Source organism: Puntigrus tetrazona, chromosome 7 (assembly GCF_018831695.1).
Source record: "Puntigrus tetrazona isolate hp1 chromosome 7, ASM1883169v1, whole genome shotgun sequence".
In the NCBI taxonomy this organism is placed as follows: domain Eukaryota; kingdom Metazoa; phylum Chordata; class Actinopteri; order Cypriniformes; family Cyprinidae; genus Puntigrus; species Puntigrus tetrazona.
This window is the reverse complement of record NC_056705.1, coordinates 12,334,343-12,346,521: the sequence shown is the minus strand read 5'-3', so window position 1 is coordinate 12,346,521 and position 12,179 is coordinate 12,334,343. Positions and strand designations below refer to the sequence as shown.

Genomic DNA, 12,179 nt, shown 5'->3' with positions numbered 1-12,179 from the left:
TGAATGATACCTATTTGGGTGGAAAATTCCTTTAAAGTTAAAAATAAATAACTCACATTATTCAACCAAGTATCCTCATCTATTAAGCATACTCTCTTAGTTGCCATGTGATTGTTGAGCAACTGTTTTGCAGACTAAAAGATCAGTGTGAGCAACAGTAGAAGAACTTTTATTGCATCTTGAGGACAGCAGAGAATGAGGCTCAGTGGTTTTAGAGTCATTACTCCTTACCCCCCACCTCCTATTTCTTGCTTAGCAGATAGTCCAGATAAACATCCATAAATAATCATGGATTTAAAAATGTCAAAGGAAAGGATGGGGCGCTACCCTCAATTCATCAAATTCCTTTTGGAACTCTTGCTTCTGTGAAGTTACAAAACAAAGTTTATTTACATATTTCACACTGTCCTGTCACAGTCCTACGTTCTTAAACATGAGATTTAGTTACACTACCAGATATGTCAGCAGCTGCTTTATCACCAGCACCAGCAATCCAATGATAACAATCGCTGGTGTTCTTGTTCTGTGGTTTAACTGTGTAGCGAGTACAATAGATAATGCCCAGGACCACCATCAGCACAATGAAGATGCAAAGTGGCACTAGCAATCCAATTAGCAACCAGCTGGTTCCTTGGCTCTGGTTGCTGCTGTTCTCATTATCAATAATGACGTCCTCTATTACTCGTGACTGAATTGAGAAAAGGGTGGAAGTTTGTTGGACTGGACCAAAGGTGACTGATTTATCATCATACATGTTAGGATTGTCATGGTCTTGTTCAAAGGACCCATGTTCTCCAAAAATGTTGAAAGGGTTTTTTGCAGTTTCCTGTGTCTCAGGCTTTGTTTGGGTTGAGCTGAACCAGAGCCAATTCCAAGCGCCGCCTGAAGCTGTGGGGGAAGGGTGGACTGTGGGAACGGTGGTGCTCTCATCCTCATAATAGTCTGGTGTGGGCGTCAGAATTGCCGGTGGAAAAAAAGCATTATGAACTGGTTGCTCTGGATTAAGGTCAACATCAACATTAATGACCTCAAGGGAGCTTTCAGTCAGTGTAGTGGTTTCGGGTTCCTCTTCAGTTGTCGAAATCAGGTCTGTCGGAACTGTCTCCACATTGGGCAGCTCAGTCTGCCAGTTCCAGTCAGAATCAGGTGGAGGGTGCCATGGGAAGGCAGGATCCTCTGCTTCCCAAATAGGGTTGAGAGTAATCCATGGGTTGGAGAAGGTGGTTGAAGGAGTCTCCATATCCTCCCCAATGGGTCTGCAGGAATACTGGTCAGCTTGAAGAGTATAACCTTCTTCACAGTAGCACTCAAAGCCTCCGTCATAATTGATGCACATACGTTCACATCGCCTTCGATTTGACATTCGTCAATGTCGTGACATTGACTCTGGTCCTCTTGTAGTGGGGCAAAACCAAGATGGCAGTGGCAAATATGGGAGCCCAGTGTGTTCTCACACTCATGAGCACATGGGTTGTCCAAACACTCATCCACATCTTCACAGACACCCTCTTCATCTTGTCGGTAGCCACCTCGGCAGCGACACTCAAAGGTTCCAGGTGCATTTACACAGATATGCTCACATGGACTCTGTAGGCATTCATCGACATCTACACAGCCCCGTTCATCAGGTGCCAGCATGTAGCCATCAGGACAAGCGCAGCGGTAGCCATCCATCACACGCAAGCACTCAAACTCACATGGAGCCCCATTGCAAGGGTCAGACAGAAAGCAACTTACCCCATCCTCAGCCAGGAGATAGCCATTATTACAATCACAATAGTAGTGCGAGTCATTCTCGACGCAGAAGTGATGGCAACCTCCATTATCTTTATCGCACCAACTTGTCTTAGGAGTATCAGAGCAAAAAGGTGGTTCCCTGTTCCAGCCAACAGTTCCGTCTTCCTTTTGTGTACACAGAACTGACTGGTCATCTTTAGCAGGACAAGGCACAGCTGCTACCGATCCAAACGGGATATGTGTTAAGAGGGTACTCAGCAGGTTAAAAGGGGTACTATACAGTGCATTCCCACCTCCCTCGCTAGCAATAGCTGTACACATGCCTTGGAAGTTATACCTGCACAGGTAGCCATCCACTGAAATCGAACAAGGTCCGTCTTTCCATTTCAGATTATGCCCTTGCTCATGGGCCGCAGTGCTATAAGGCATCACCACACATCGTGGAGATGAGCAACTGGCCGAGTCCTCCTGTAGCCAGTTGGTGTACTGGGTGTCCTGATCTCCAGTGACCCACGAGAAGCCACGCAGGGGACGGTTGGTTGCACATTGTCGGGGCTGTCTCTGAAGGCCAATCCAGATATTTGCTTTGCCTCTGTGATGCTGTCTCAGTTCCACATTTGAAAAGAGCTCCTTCACTATTGCTGCTTCCTTTGGGTGCCTGATGGTGGCCAGATTGCCCCCGTGTTCCTTGCAGCTCCGCCAAGCCTCCAGGAAGATCTTGCGCTGAAAATGGAGCACAAAGCACCCATCCTCCCTGCAGAGTGCATCCCGCTCTGTCAAGTCCTGTGTCTGCACCCCATAGAGACACAGCAGTGAGGACACCAGAATAACACGAAAAACTGTACAGCCCATACCTCACACCTACTCTATTTTCTATTGTACTTTCTTTCCCTTTCTTTAGGAGGCTTTCAGGTTACTAAAATAAAGTTTAATACCCTAGTTGCCCATTCTTTTACTACTTGTTTTAAACTTTTCCCTTCTTCTCCTCTCTCTCCACCCTCTTCTCTCTGCCCTGTCCAGTGGTGATCTGTGCCTAAGCTGAGTACTTACAATCTCACCCTTGACGTTCCAGCAAAGAGAGAGAGAGAAGGAGAGGGAGGGTTGGAGAGATGGAAGGAGGGTAGGAGTGACTGAAGAAAGGGGAGTCAGAAAAAAGATGTTTTTGGCACAGGCAGACCCAGTGTGTGTGTATTTTGGGGGGACTGGGGGGATGTGCAGCAGTCTCGGTTCCTCTTCACCAGAATGTAACGTATGTTTCTCATAAGCGTGTATGGAAATGGTTTGGGACTCTGCCCCTACCACACGACCCCCCGCAACCCGATTCTCCACCCCCACTAAACTCTGAATGCAGGATAACTTATAATAAACTGTAACGCTTTTTTTTTTTTTTTTTTTTTTTTTTTTTTAACCATGCAAAAAGCTAGGGAAAATTTAAACAAAGGCTGTGTTTGCTGTATCAGTCTGTCAGCACTTTCTATTCTATTCTATTCTATTTTCACATGCATTCACACGTGTTTCACAATTTCTATGATTATGTAAATACATATACTTTAGTGAACAACCTTGTTGAATCAAACATGTATTGTTCATGCCTGACCACTGCAGCAAAAAAAACCTCACCTGAAGTCTTCCAGCTGTCTGTGAAAAACACAGCAACATCAACAATCACTGCGCACTTTGGAACAATAATAAATCTAGCTATGCTAGAGGTTAAAGTATCCACAGACGTGAGGAACAAAAACAGGTCTAGTTTTGTTAAGAAAACAGAGAGAAGGAAAATCTTATATATGTATATGGTCGTAATGGGGATAACGTTCTCATGGGGGGTTAAACAGGAGCAGCCTGTGGAGGAAATGGCTGGATTTCTCTGAAAGATCATTAAAAAATCACTTGTGAATGAAACACAGGTGAAGCACATGTCTAAAGCAGCTGACAATATTAGACAACTTTATTTATTTTATTTTTTTGAGAGAGAGAGAGAGAGAGAGAGAGAGAGAGAGAGAGAGAGAGAGAGGGAGAGAGAGAGTTTATTTTTATTTATAGTCTCTTATTTTGGTGAAAGAATCATAAAACTTGACACAACTTGAAACCAAGCAATTTGACTCCTGTTGGGGTGATCATTAAAAGCAGATATCACATCATAATATTTTGGAGTGGTGTCTAAAGGTTAAGTGATCTATAACAAGATTTTTTTTTTCTTCTGTCCTCATGCACATGATATACACAATGCCAGACTCAATGTCAGTAAATGCATACTTCTAACAAACATAAGAGCTTGGGCAAATCTATTCATAAACTGCAGATTTTCTACATCATATCCATCATTTCCATGGAAACACTCAATGTTAAAAATGCAATTCTGGGTCTATATAATAGCCACACTTTGTCTGACAATCTTAGCCAAATGAAACATGGATCAAAAGAAACCAATTCTAAGAAGCGTTTATTAGAAGATTTCAAGGATGTACAGGCCTGGAAAGTGCAGATAATAATAAGAAAATTGTGTTTTTTAAAAAAAATGCATGAAACCAACCTGAAGATTTCTAGAAAAAAAGGACACCTTACCTAACTCATGCTCTCTTTTAATCTCACCATCAGCAGTGCTGATGTACCTAACCTTCATCTCACAACTCCATAACCAAGGTACATTGAGGTGAAAAAGAGGTCAAATCTGCAGCACAGCGCAAAAGATCCTCAGGGTTGTTTTTTTTTTTTTTTCATTTATCAGCCTTTATTTTTTTCCTGGAATCGTCCACCCACCACCTGTAAATAGCATTTGCTTTTTTTTACTCTCAAGATCCCCCATTCTTAATATTGTCTCATGCTGCTTCCACCGACCCTTCATATCATGCAAAACTGTATCGAGTCACCCACTAGCTTCTCTGTAAATGGTTTTCCTAATTCTTGCATGTGATAATTGCGTGAATTAGTGCTATGATTACGACTGAGAGGAGAATGATGAGATGTTATACGCACAACAGACATTTATGTCTTCATGTTTCAAGCTTGCTATTATGCTCTCGTGCTGCTGCAGAGTGGTTATGCACTTGGCGGAAATACAAAGTTATGTTATCAATTTTAAGACACTGATGCAAATAGAAATCCCATACAGAGAGAACTACATACACTACCCATAGTCTTAAAGACAGCATTCCACAATAACAGAGAGAAATGATTGCATGTTACAATGACCTAACTGATCAACATTTGCAGCTGTGTTTGGAAACAAGGATCTTGGTACAGCATGTATAGACTTATGTGTCTCTGCAAGTGCATCCTAAAGATACATTTCTGGGTCAGGAATCACTTCCACATACAAAAGCATACAGACACACATTTACTTGGATCACATACATCATGTTTAGACGCTGTGCGTAACATCTAGAGATCTTTTGATTCAGATGAAAGGCTGACTTGATCGCAATAAGGAAAAGGAACAACAAATTCACACACACACAAACACTCTCCTCCTTAACTTTTGTCTTAGAAGGGGATTATAACACCTGTATCATTTCAACCTAATGTATGTTTCAAGAAAGCCAAAACATTAGACATACAGTGGGTTCTCATCCAATAAAAAATACTTGGAAGAATTACCTCACCAGACAATTTTACTCTGTCCAAAAAGCAGTTTGTGTTTGGGCAGATATCCATAACATTAAACCCAGTTGGCCTACTACTGTTAAAGTCAGCATGAAATAAAAATTTTCCAGTTTACGAAACCTTTTGAGTCTCAAATACTTAAAAATGCCATTTTCTTTAAACTACATTAAAAAAACCTTTATGTTTTGAAATATTCTGGCTTTGTGAGTTCCCAGCATGCATTGCAGCATGATTAAATTATGCAGTTACTGTTATAGGATTATCGTTTTGCTGTCTGCTAATTTTATTTAAACTGTTTGTGTTGTTTTATCATTATTGTTAGTTATTTGTCGTACTGTATTGTAAAAAGCTCATCTTTTTAACATTTGTTGGTTGTCACTGTTCTTGAGGTTCATGAGGCTAGTTTTGAAGACCTAGAATATGTTTAACCACTTAAAAAATATATTTTGCCAATCATTTTCATTGGTAAAAAAAATTAAAACAGTTGTGCAATCTAAATATTTAGCTTGCTTAATATTCTGAAATTTCAGTCAAATAAATACTACTTTCATCATGTTCAATACATTCAATATGCATCACATGGTTATTTATATATACATAAATATACACTACTGTAGAAGCAATGTAGATGTTATGGGACAAATAAATAAAGTTTTACAGCACTAAAAATTTTCACCACTCCCCCATGTTTTAACATTATGGCATGCCAAATTGAGAAACCTTGAGTCTTAAGAGAGGCACTCAAATAAATTTTTCAATTAGGAAACTATTATCTAAAATAATTTAGATAGCATGTATAGGGAATATTAGTCTGCTTAAAAATCCGACCAAATTCACGTTTATTTTCCTCTGTTTTGATTGAAACACACACTTCTCAAAATCATATCAACTATGCAAGTGCCCAAATTACAAGTGTATGACACAATATAGAAGATCAATTTCTACTTCCCGTTTCATTGCGACTTTAAATAAAAAACAACAACAACTGTTTATTTATTTATTTATTTATTGTGGAAAAGTTAAATATTTTCACATAGTAAAGTCAAGAATGCCCTTTGTCACAGCGTCTGGTCTTTTAAGGCACAAAACAGACTCTGGTGGTCACAGTTAAAAGGCCGTGAGTCTCTATGAGTCCCAACAGAACACAACACACCTGAAGAAGCTAAAGCAGAGTGGCTTTGATGCACGATGCTGTTCTAAGTCCACCAACTACAATGTGGCCCTGGTTATGAGAGTGAGGAGAAAGTCTGATTAACACTGGGGTGAGTGAAATGTCAGAGTATTTGTGTACCTCCCTAGACCCCTCAGGGCAAAAGCACTTACTACCCAGGAGCAGGAAAATAGACCCAGATTGGGGCCCAAAACAACCCCTACACTCCACGAGTCTCACTGTGTAACATAATGGGTGTATTGACTCAAGAGTCAAGAGCACTATTCAGGTTCACAGTGCTGGAAAGCTATATTTTGAATTGTGCAAGAAGCATACGTGTTATGTGATACAGAACACGTTTCGCGATTCATTTAGCCTGGTCTCATTGGCATTCCTAGGAATTCAGTTTGCACATACATTTTTGTACTTTTGGATATAAACTGAAACATACAATATGGATGTACTGACGGCATAGAAAGATTTAGAGTTGGTAGCCCTAGCGTCACCTCCCAGGCTTATGATAGCATCCGCAACTTCTCGTGTTTTGATTGGATCTGTAAATCTGAATGACCCCAAAAAACAACCACATCTCTCTATGATAGGTTAAATAAAATTTTTATTCTGTAAGAATATCTGAATGAGTCGAGCTGTATTACGGATCTCTTCCTCCGGCCGCAGAGCCGCTGGCAGAGGCAGACCTGCGGGAGACTCGGTGTGAGGATGAGAGTCATAGGGTTACATTAACATTATTTTAATGTTACTTGCTTGCTACTTTTCCTGGTAAAGCTGTTCTAGCTAGTATGTTCTTCCTGCAGTGGACAGGCAGAACGGTGGGGAGACTCAAGGCGACGGAAAGCAGTAAAAGTGTTAGGCTTGCCTTATTTGTTTTATGCCAATTTGATCTGTAAAGTAAATCGTTCGACCTAATAAATGTCTGTAAGCACATCTGTCGCCCTGTATTTCTGTCATTTTGTCAGTTATGCCTCAGGTAGAGATGATGTGCAATGTATCGCAAAGCTGCAGAAACTTGTTGAATTGTATTAACTGGGTTTCTAGCTGCATTAACAGCATTAACTTTTCCTAATGTTACATGAGATACCCGCTGTGATGCAGTGCTCTGCTATTCTGCATATGCTGTGTAATATATATGATTTGTATAGCCGTGGCATCATTATGATTGTATTAAGAAGAGTTGCATTACTTTGTGTAGGACGCCACTGAAGGCATAAGTGGGAAATGCATGGCCTGCCACTGCATATGTGTGTGTGTGTGTGTGTGTGTGTGTGTCTGTCTGTCTGTGTGTGTGCATATCTATATACAGCATATACTCATAAAACTTAAGTCTCGACTAAATGAAGGATTTCATCATCAAAGTAAATACAATGTGTCAAACAATGTGATTGCATTTTTAATTAATGCCATTTAGTTAAATGCGATAAAATGGACCTATTAAATCCATCATTACATCAGAAAAATAATACACTGGCGTAGAATTTGCAGTATTAAACCTAAAGCATTTTAATAAATGCAATTTTTATATAATTTACTCAGACGCTCTAAACATCCTTAAATGTGTTTCCCTTGTATTTCTGTTCTTGAGGTTAGTGTTTAGTCACAGAGGGAGTGGGAAAATGGATTTTCCCATGCTATCATTTCTATACATCATTACTTTTAATGATGCTAATAGCAATGAGCCTCACTAACAACTCGTTATATGTGATTGCACAAACACTTACACCATTAATGGCAGTCAGAGAGGGGGTTTCCATCACTGCATTCAGAATAGCAGCAGAGCCAAAACTCTGAATCTTAATTCAGAGCAGGATGTAAACTATTTCTATGTGGACCAATGCCAAAGCATATTTTCAACACTGTCTATCTTTCTATCCTGCTCTCTCTCCTGATTATTCTCTTTAAAAAAAAACACTACAAATCCATCAACAAGCTCCTTCAAAACCCTCCAGGCTTCACGACACACACCAGTTATAACTTTGGCTCATTCAAGACGCATTTACACACACGCACATACACAAACTATCACTCATCAGAACATGAACTTACTGTATATGGTCTGTTCATTGTAGCAAATTCGCTAAGTGTCCTGCTGACGTGTTTTGCATATTTTGTTTAAGAGTAAGTCACCCTAAAAGTACTTAAACATTAATCATTCACTCAATATCAATAAATATACATGAGCGCATAAGGTCCCATTTATGAAGGGCCATAATATATGTTTTTAAGAGCTTTGTGAAGACAAACAGAATCGTTTTAAACAGCAAAACAAAGCGATGGATTTCCAGCTTAAGCAAATAACTTTAAAAGCTGGACACAGGAGATTTTCTGCTTCTGAATGAGCTTTTAGGTGCCAGATAAATGAGAGAAGCTATAAAATAAATATCAGACGCTATAAGAAGAGAGGGAATTGGTAAGAGAGAAATAAATGAGGCAAAGAGAAAAGCTGCATGGATGAACTTGCCAGAAAGAGAAGTGCTTTTTTCTCTTTTAGACTTTTTCGCCATGCACAGGACTTTGCTATATTTCCCCAGTCACGAAGTTTCACAATGCAAAATTGAGCAGGCTTCTGAATTTGTTCGCTGGGTGCTGGACAATTTGTAATTCTATTATTTTAATGAATTCATTCTCTGCTGGGCAACCGGCTGGTGGAAAACGTAATTCACACAGTATGCAGTTTCATTCACTGAACAGAATGCATTGTATCAGTGCACTGCATTAGATGTTTGAGGCTATTAGTGGACAACAAAAGCGATTTGCTTTCATGGAGACAGACAGACCCTAAACCCAGCTTACGGCCATGATAACAAAGGCTCTTTGAAGTTACAGAAGGATAACTTGGCGAGACTATACACGTAATCTCACTTGTGATGCTTTCCTTGCCTTTAATGAAGTGTATGCTAAAAACCCTCCTGTAGGGTGCGACTGCAACATGTAAAAGCACCGGAAAACAGGTCTTTAATTAAGTTTGTCAACTTTAAGTCAGCATATACACATTTTAGAAAATTATTGATTAAATAGATCAAAAGGGCAGTCAAGTAATTTTTAATGTTACAAAGGATTCTATTTCAAATAAATGCAGTTTTTTTTTTACTTTCTACTCAAAGGATAATCAAAGAACTATACAGTTTTCACAATAATATCAAGTGGCAGAGCATCAAATCAGCATGCTAGAATCATGTGACACTGGAGACTGGAATTTTAATATAAAATAATTTTAAATTCATTTTAAAATAAAATTAATTTTAAAATAATTTTAAAATAAATTAAAATATAAAATAACTTTTTTTTTAAATAATTAAAAATTCTAATAATATTGCACAATATCAGTTTAAACTGTATTTTGATCAAATAAATGAAGCCTCAATAATAATAACAAATAATAATATTATGTCCAACCCGAATCTCTCAATAGAAATTATGAAAGAGAATTGTGAGCTCTTATGCCATAGCTACACCCAAAACAACACTACATTGTCTTTTTTCTATCACATTATTCAATTTGAAACACATTAAGCTTAAGCTTTCTAACATGATTCCCAATACTTGTGAGGACATGTTGAGAATATGGCCAAAAAGCGTTACGCTTTTCAAATAGTGTAAAAAAAAAACCTGTGCACAGAGAGACATTATTGTGCACACAAACATTATTGCTGTGGGAGGTTTGAACCTCATGTTTTAAAAATGAACAAAGCAATATTGTTTTATTTATGTGTTTGTGTCCCTCATACGCACTCACACAGACACTCATTTTCTTCTTCTCACCCCCATCTCTTCTTCTCTAAACCCATGTCTGGCTTTCAGATCAGCAGGCTCTGAGTGTCTGAAGCAGTTAACCCCTCCTTATCTACAGCCCAGAAGTGAGAAAGTGAGAAACACAGAGAGACAGAGACAGAGAAGATATCCCTCTTCGTGACCTCTCCTCCACTGTCCTCCCTTAAAGGTTCTGATGGAGATAGCGCATGTGTCTGCATTTCCCAAAAGACGACAGATCTAGAAACGCTTATGACCATCAGAACCTGCTCACGGAAGAACAATAGATCCATTTCTGGCTCTTGTTCAAGCCGCGCATACCTTTGCTTCTCACTCTCTCTCGAACGAGAAAAAGAAAGGAGAGGGAAGGGTGATCGAGTTCTTTCCTGCAAGAGACTTTTGAAATGGATTTCTATAACATGATATGTTAGTGTTTGGAGACAATGGGCGGAGGCTTCGAAAAGCAGCCACCATAAACCATATGACTTTTCTACATTATTTAGACAAATATGGCACATATATTGGTTAAACTGGGTCACTGTATAACTATTCTGCTCCAGTTTACAGTTTATCCGATATCAGACCGGTCTGATTGCTTTTCGACGGCCCCATTGTTTCATTTTATACTACGGTACCGGTAGATTTATCTCATAACATGGCCAAAAGGTTTCATATTCCTTTAGTGCAAAATGATCAAAATGATCAAAGAAAAAATAACCAGCCCTGACACACTTTATAAGAGTCATGCTCACTGTTTACATTCGAATCCCAATCCAAATGCTGTTTTGATTTGACTGTCAGACAGTCAGCTGGCTAAACCAAACAGCTGAGGCAGAGCTCAGGGAAACAGGGATACGCTCCTTATTTTTCTGACAATCAAATATATACCCTTGTGAAAAAGAAGAAAAAATAAAGAGTAACACTTTAGTATAGGGACCAGATCTCACTATTAACTAGTTGTCGTTATACATGTGCATTACGTACGCAGTTCTGTGTTAGAAGCAATGGAAAGATATGCTGTTTTGCACAAATCAAAGCATAAATACATATATAAGACGTGCTATATCTTTCCATTGCATCTAACACAGAACTGCATATATATATCAGAACTGCATATATATATCCTTTGGATGATCTTCAAAATGGTGCTACGGAGACTTCATGTACCGAATTGTTAAATAAACGTGTTATTTTAGTTGTCTTTCTTGTGCAAAAAGTATTCTCATCACTTCATAATTTTATGATTGAACCACTGATGGCAGATGGAGCATTCAGACAACATCTTTCATACTTTTCTGCACCTTGACAGTGGAAACTGTTTGACAGTCAGCTGGACAGCCACAAGCCTCCTGGTTTTCATCAGAAGTATCTTAAATTGTATTCAGAGGACGAACAAAGCTTTTATGACTTTGAACAACACGGGTAAGTGAAATAAAGTGTTACTGAATATACTTTCAAGCAATAAATGAATTTTTAAATACTTAACTGAACTGCATTTAAATGATTTTTTAATAAACATTATTATAAACATTATTATAACACAATGCTTTGATGCAACCTGTGTTGTTAAAAGCGCTACATAAATAAAAATGATTGATTGATTGACCAACTTGTAAACGAGTTCCACAAAAATAGGTACACATACGTTTTCAAGCAAGATGTATGCACAGATTAATTTAACACTACGCAATTCAGGTTATTATTCACGTTATCATTCACAAAAATTGGATTGGCTGCTGTAGGCCATATTAGAGGGCATGTTAGGATGTCCACCAAATAGACGCTTACAACTTTTCAAATACATTGATAACATGTTTATGGCATTACTAATGATTTTCAGTTGCAGTGGCCCCTTTAGGTGCCATTTTGTCCAGGTCTATGCGTATGAAATTTAATTTAGTTGAAAGTGTACTCTTTTGAAGCA

General features: G+C 38.8%; 1 protein-coding gene across 1 annotated transcript; it reads right to left on the bottom strand.

The window, feature by feature from the left end:
• Positions 1-314: 314 nt before the first annotated feature.
• Positions 315-2,799, bottom strand: cd248a (CD248 molecule, endosialin a). The gene is given in 2 exon segments (XM_043245709.1): positions 315-1,347; positions 1,350-2,799. Coding segments are annotated over 2 exon segments (2,160 nt in total). The 5' UTR covers positions 2,590-2,799; the 3' UTR covers positions 315-427.
• Between the last annotated feature and the right edge of the window lie 9,380 nt (positions 2,800-12,179).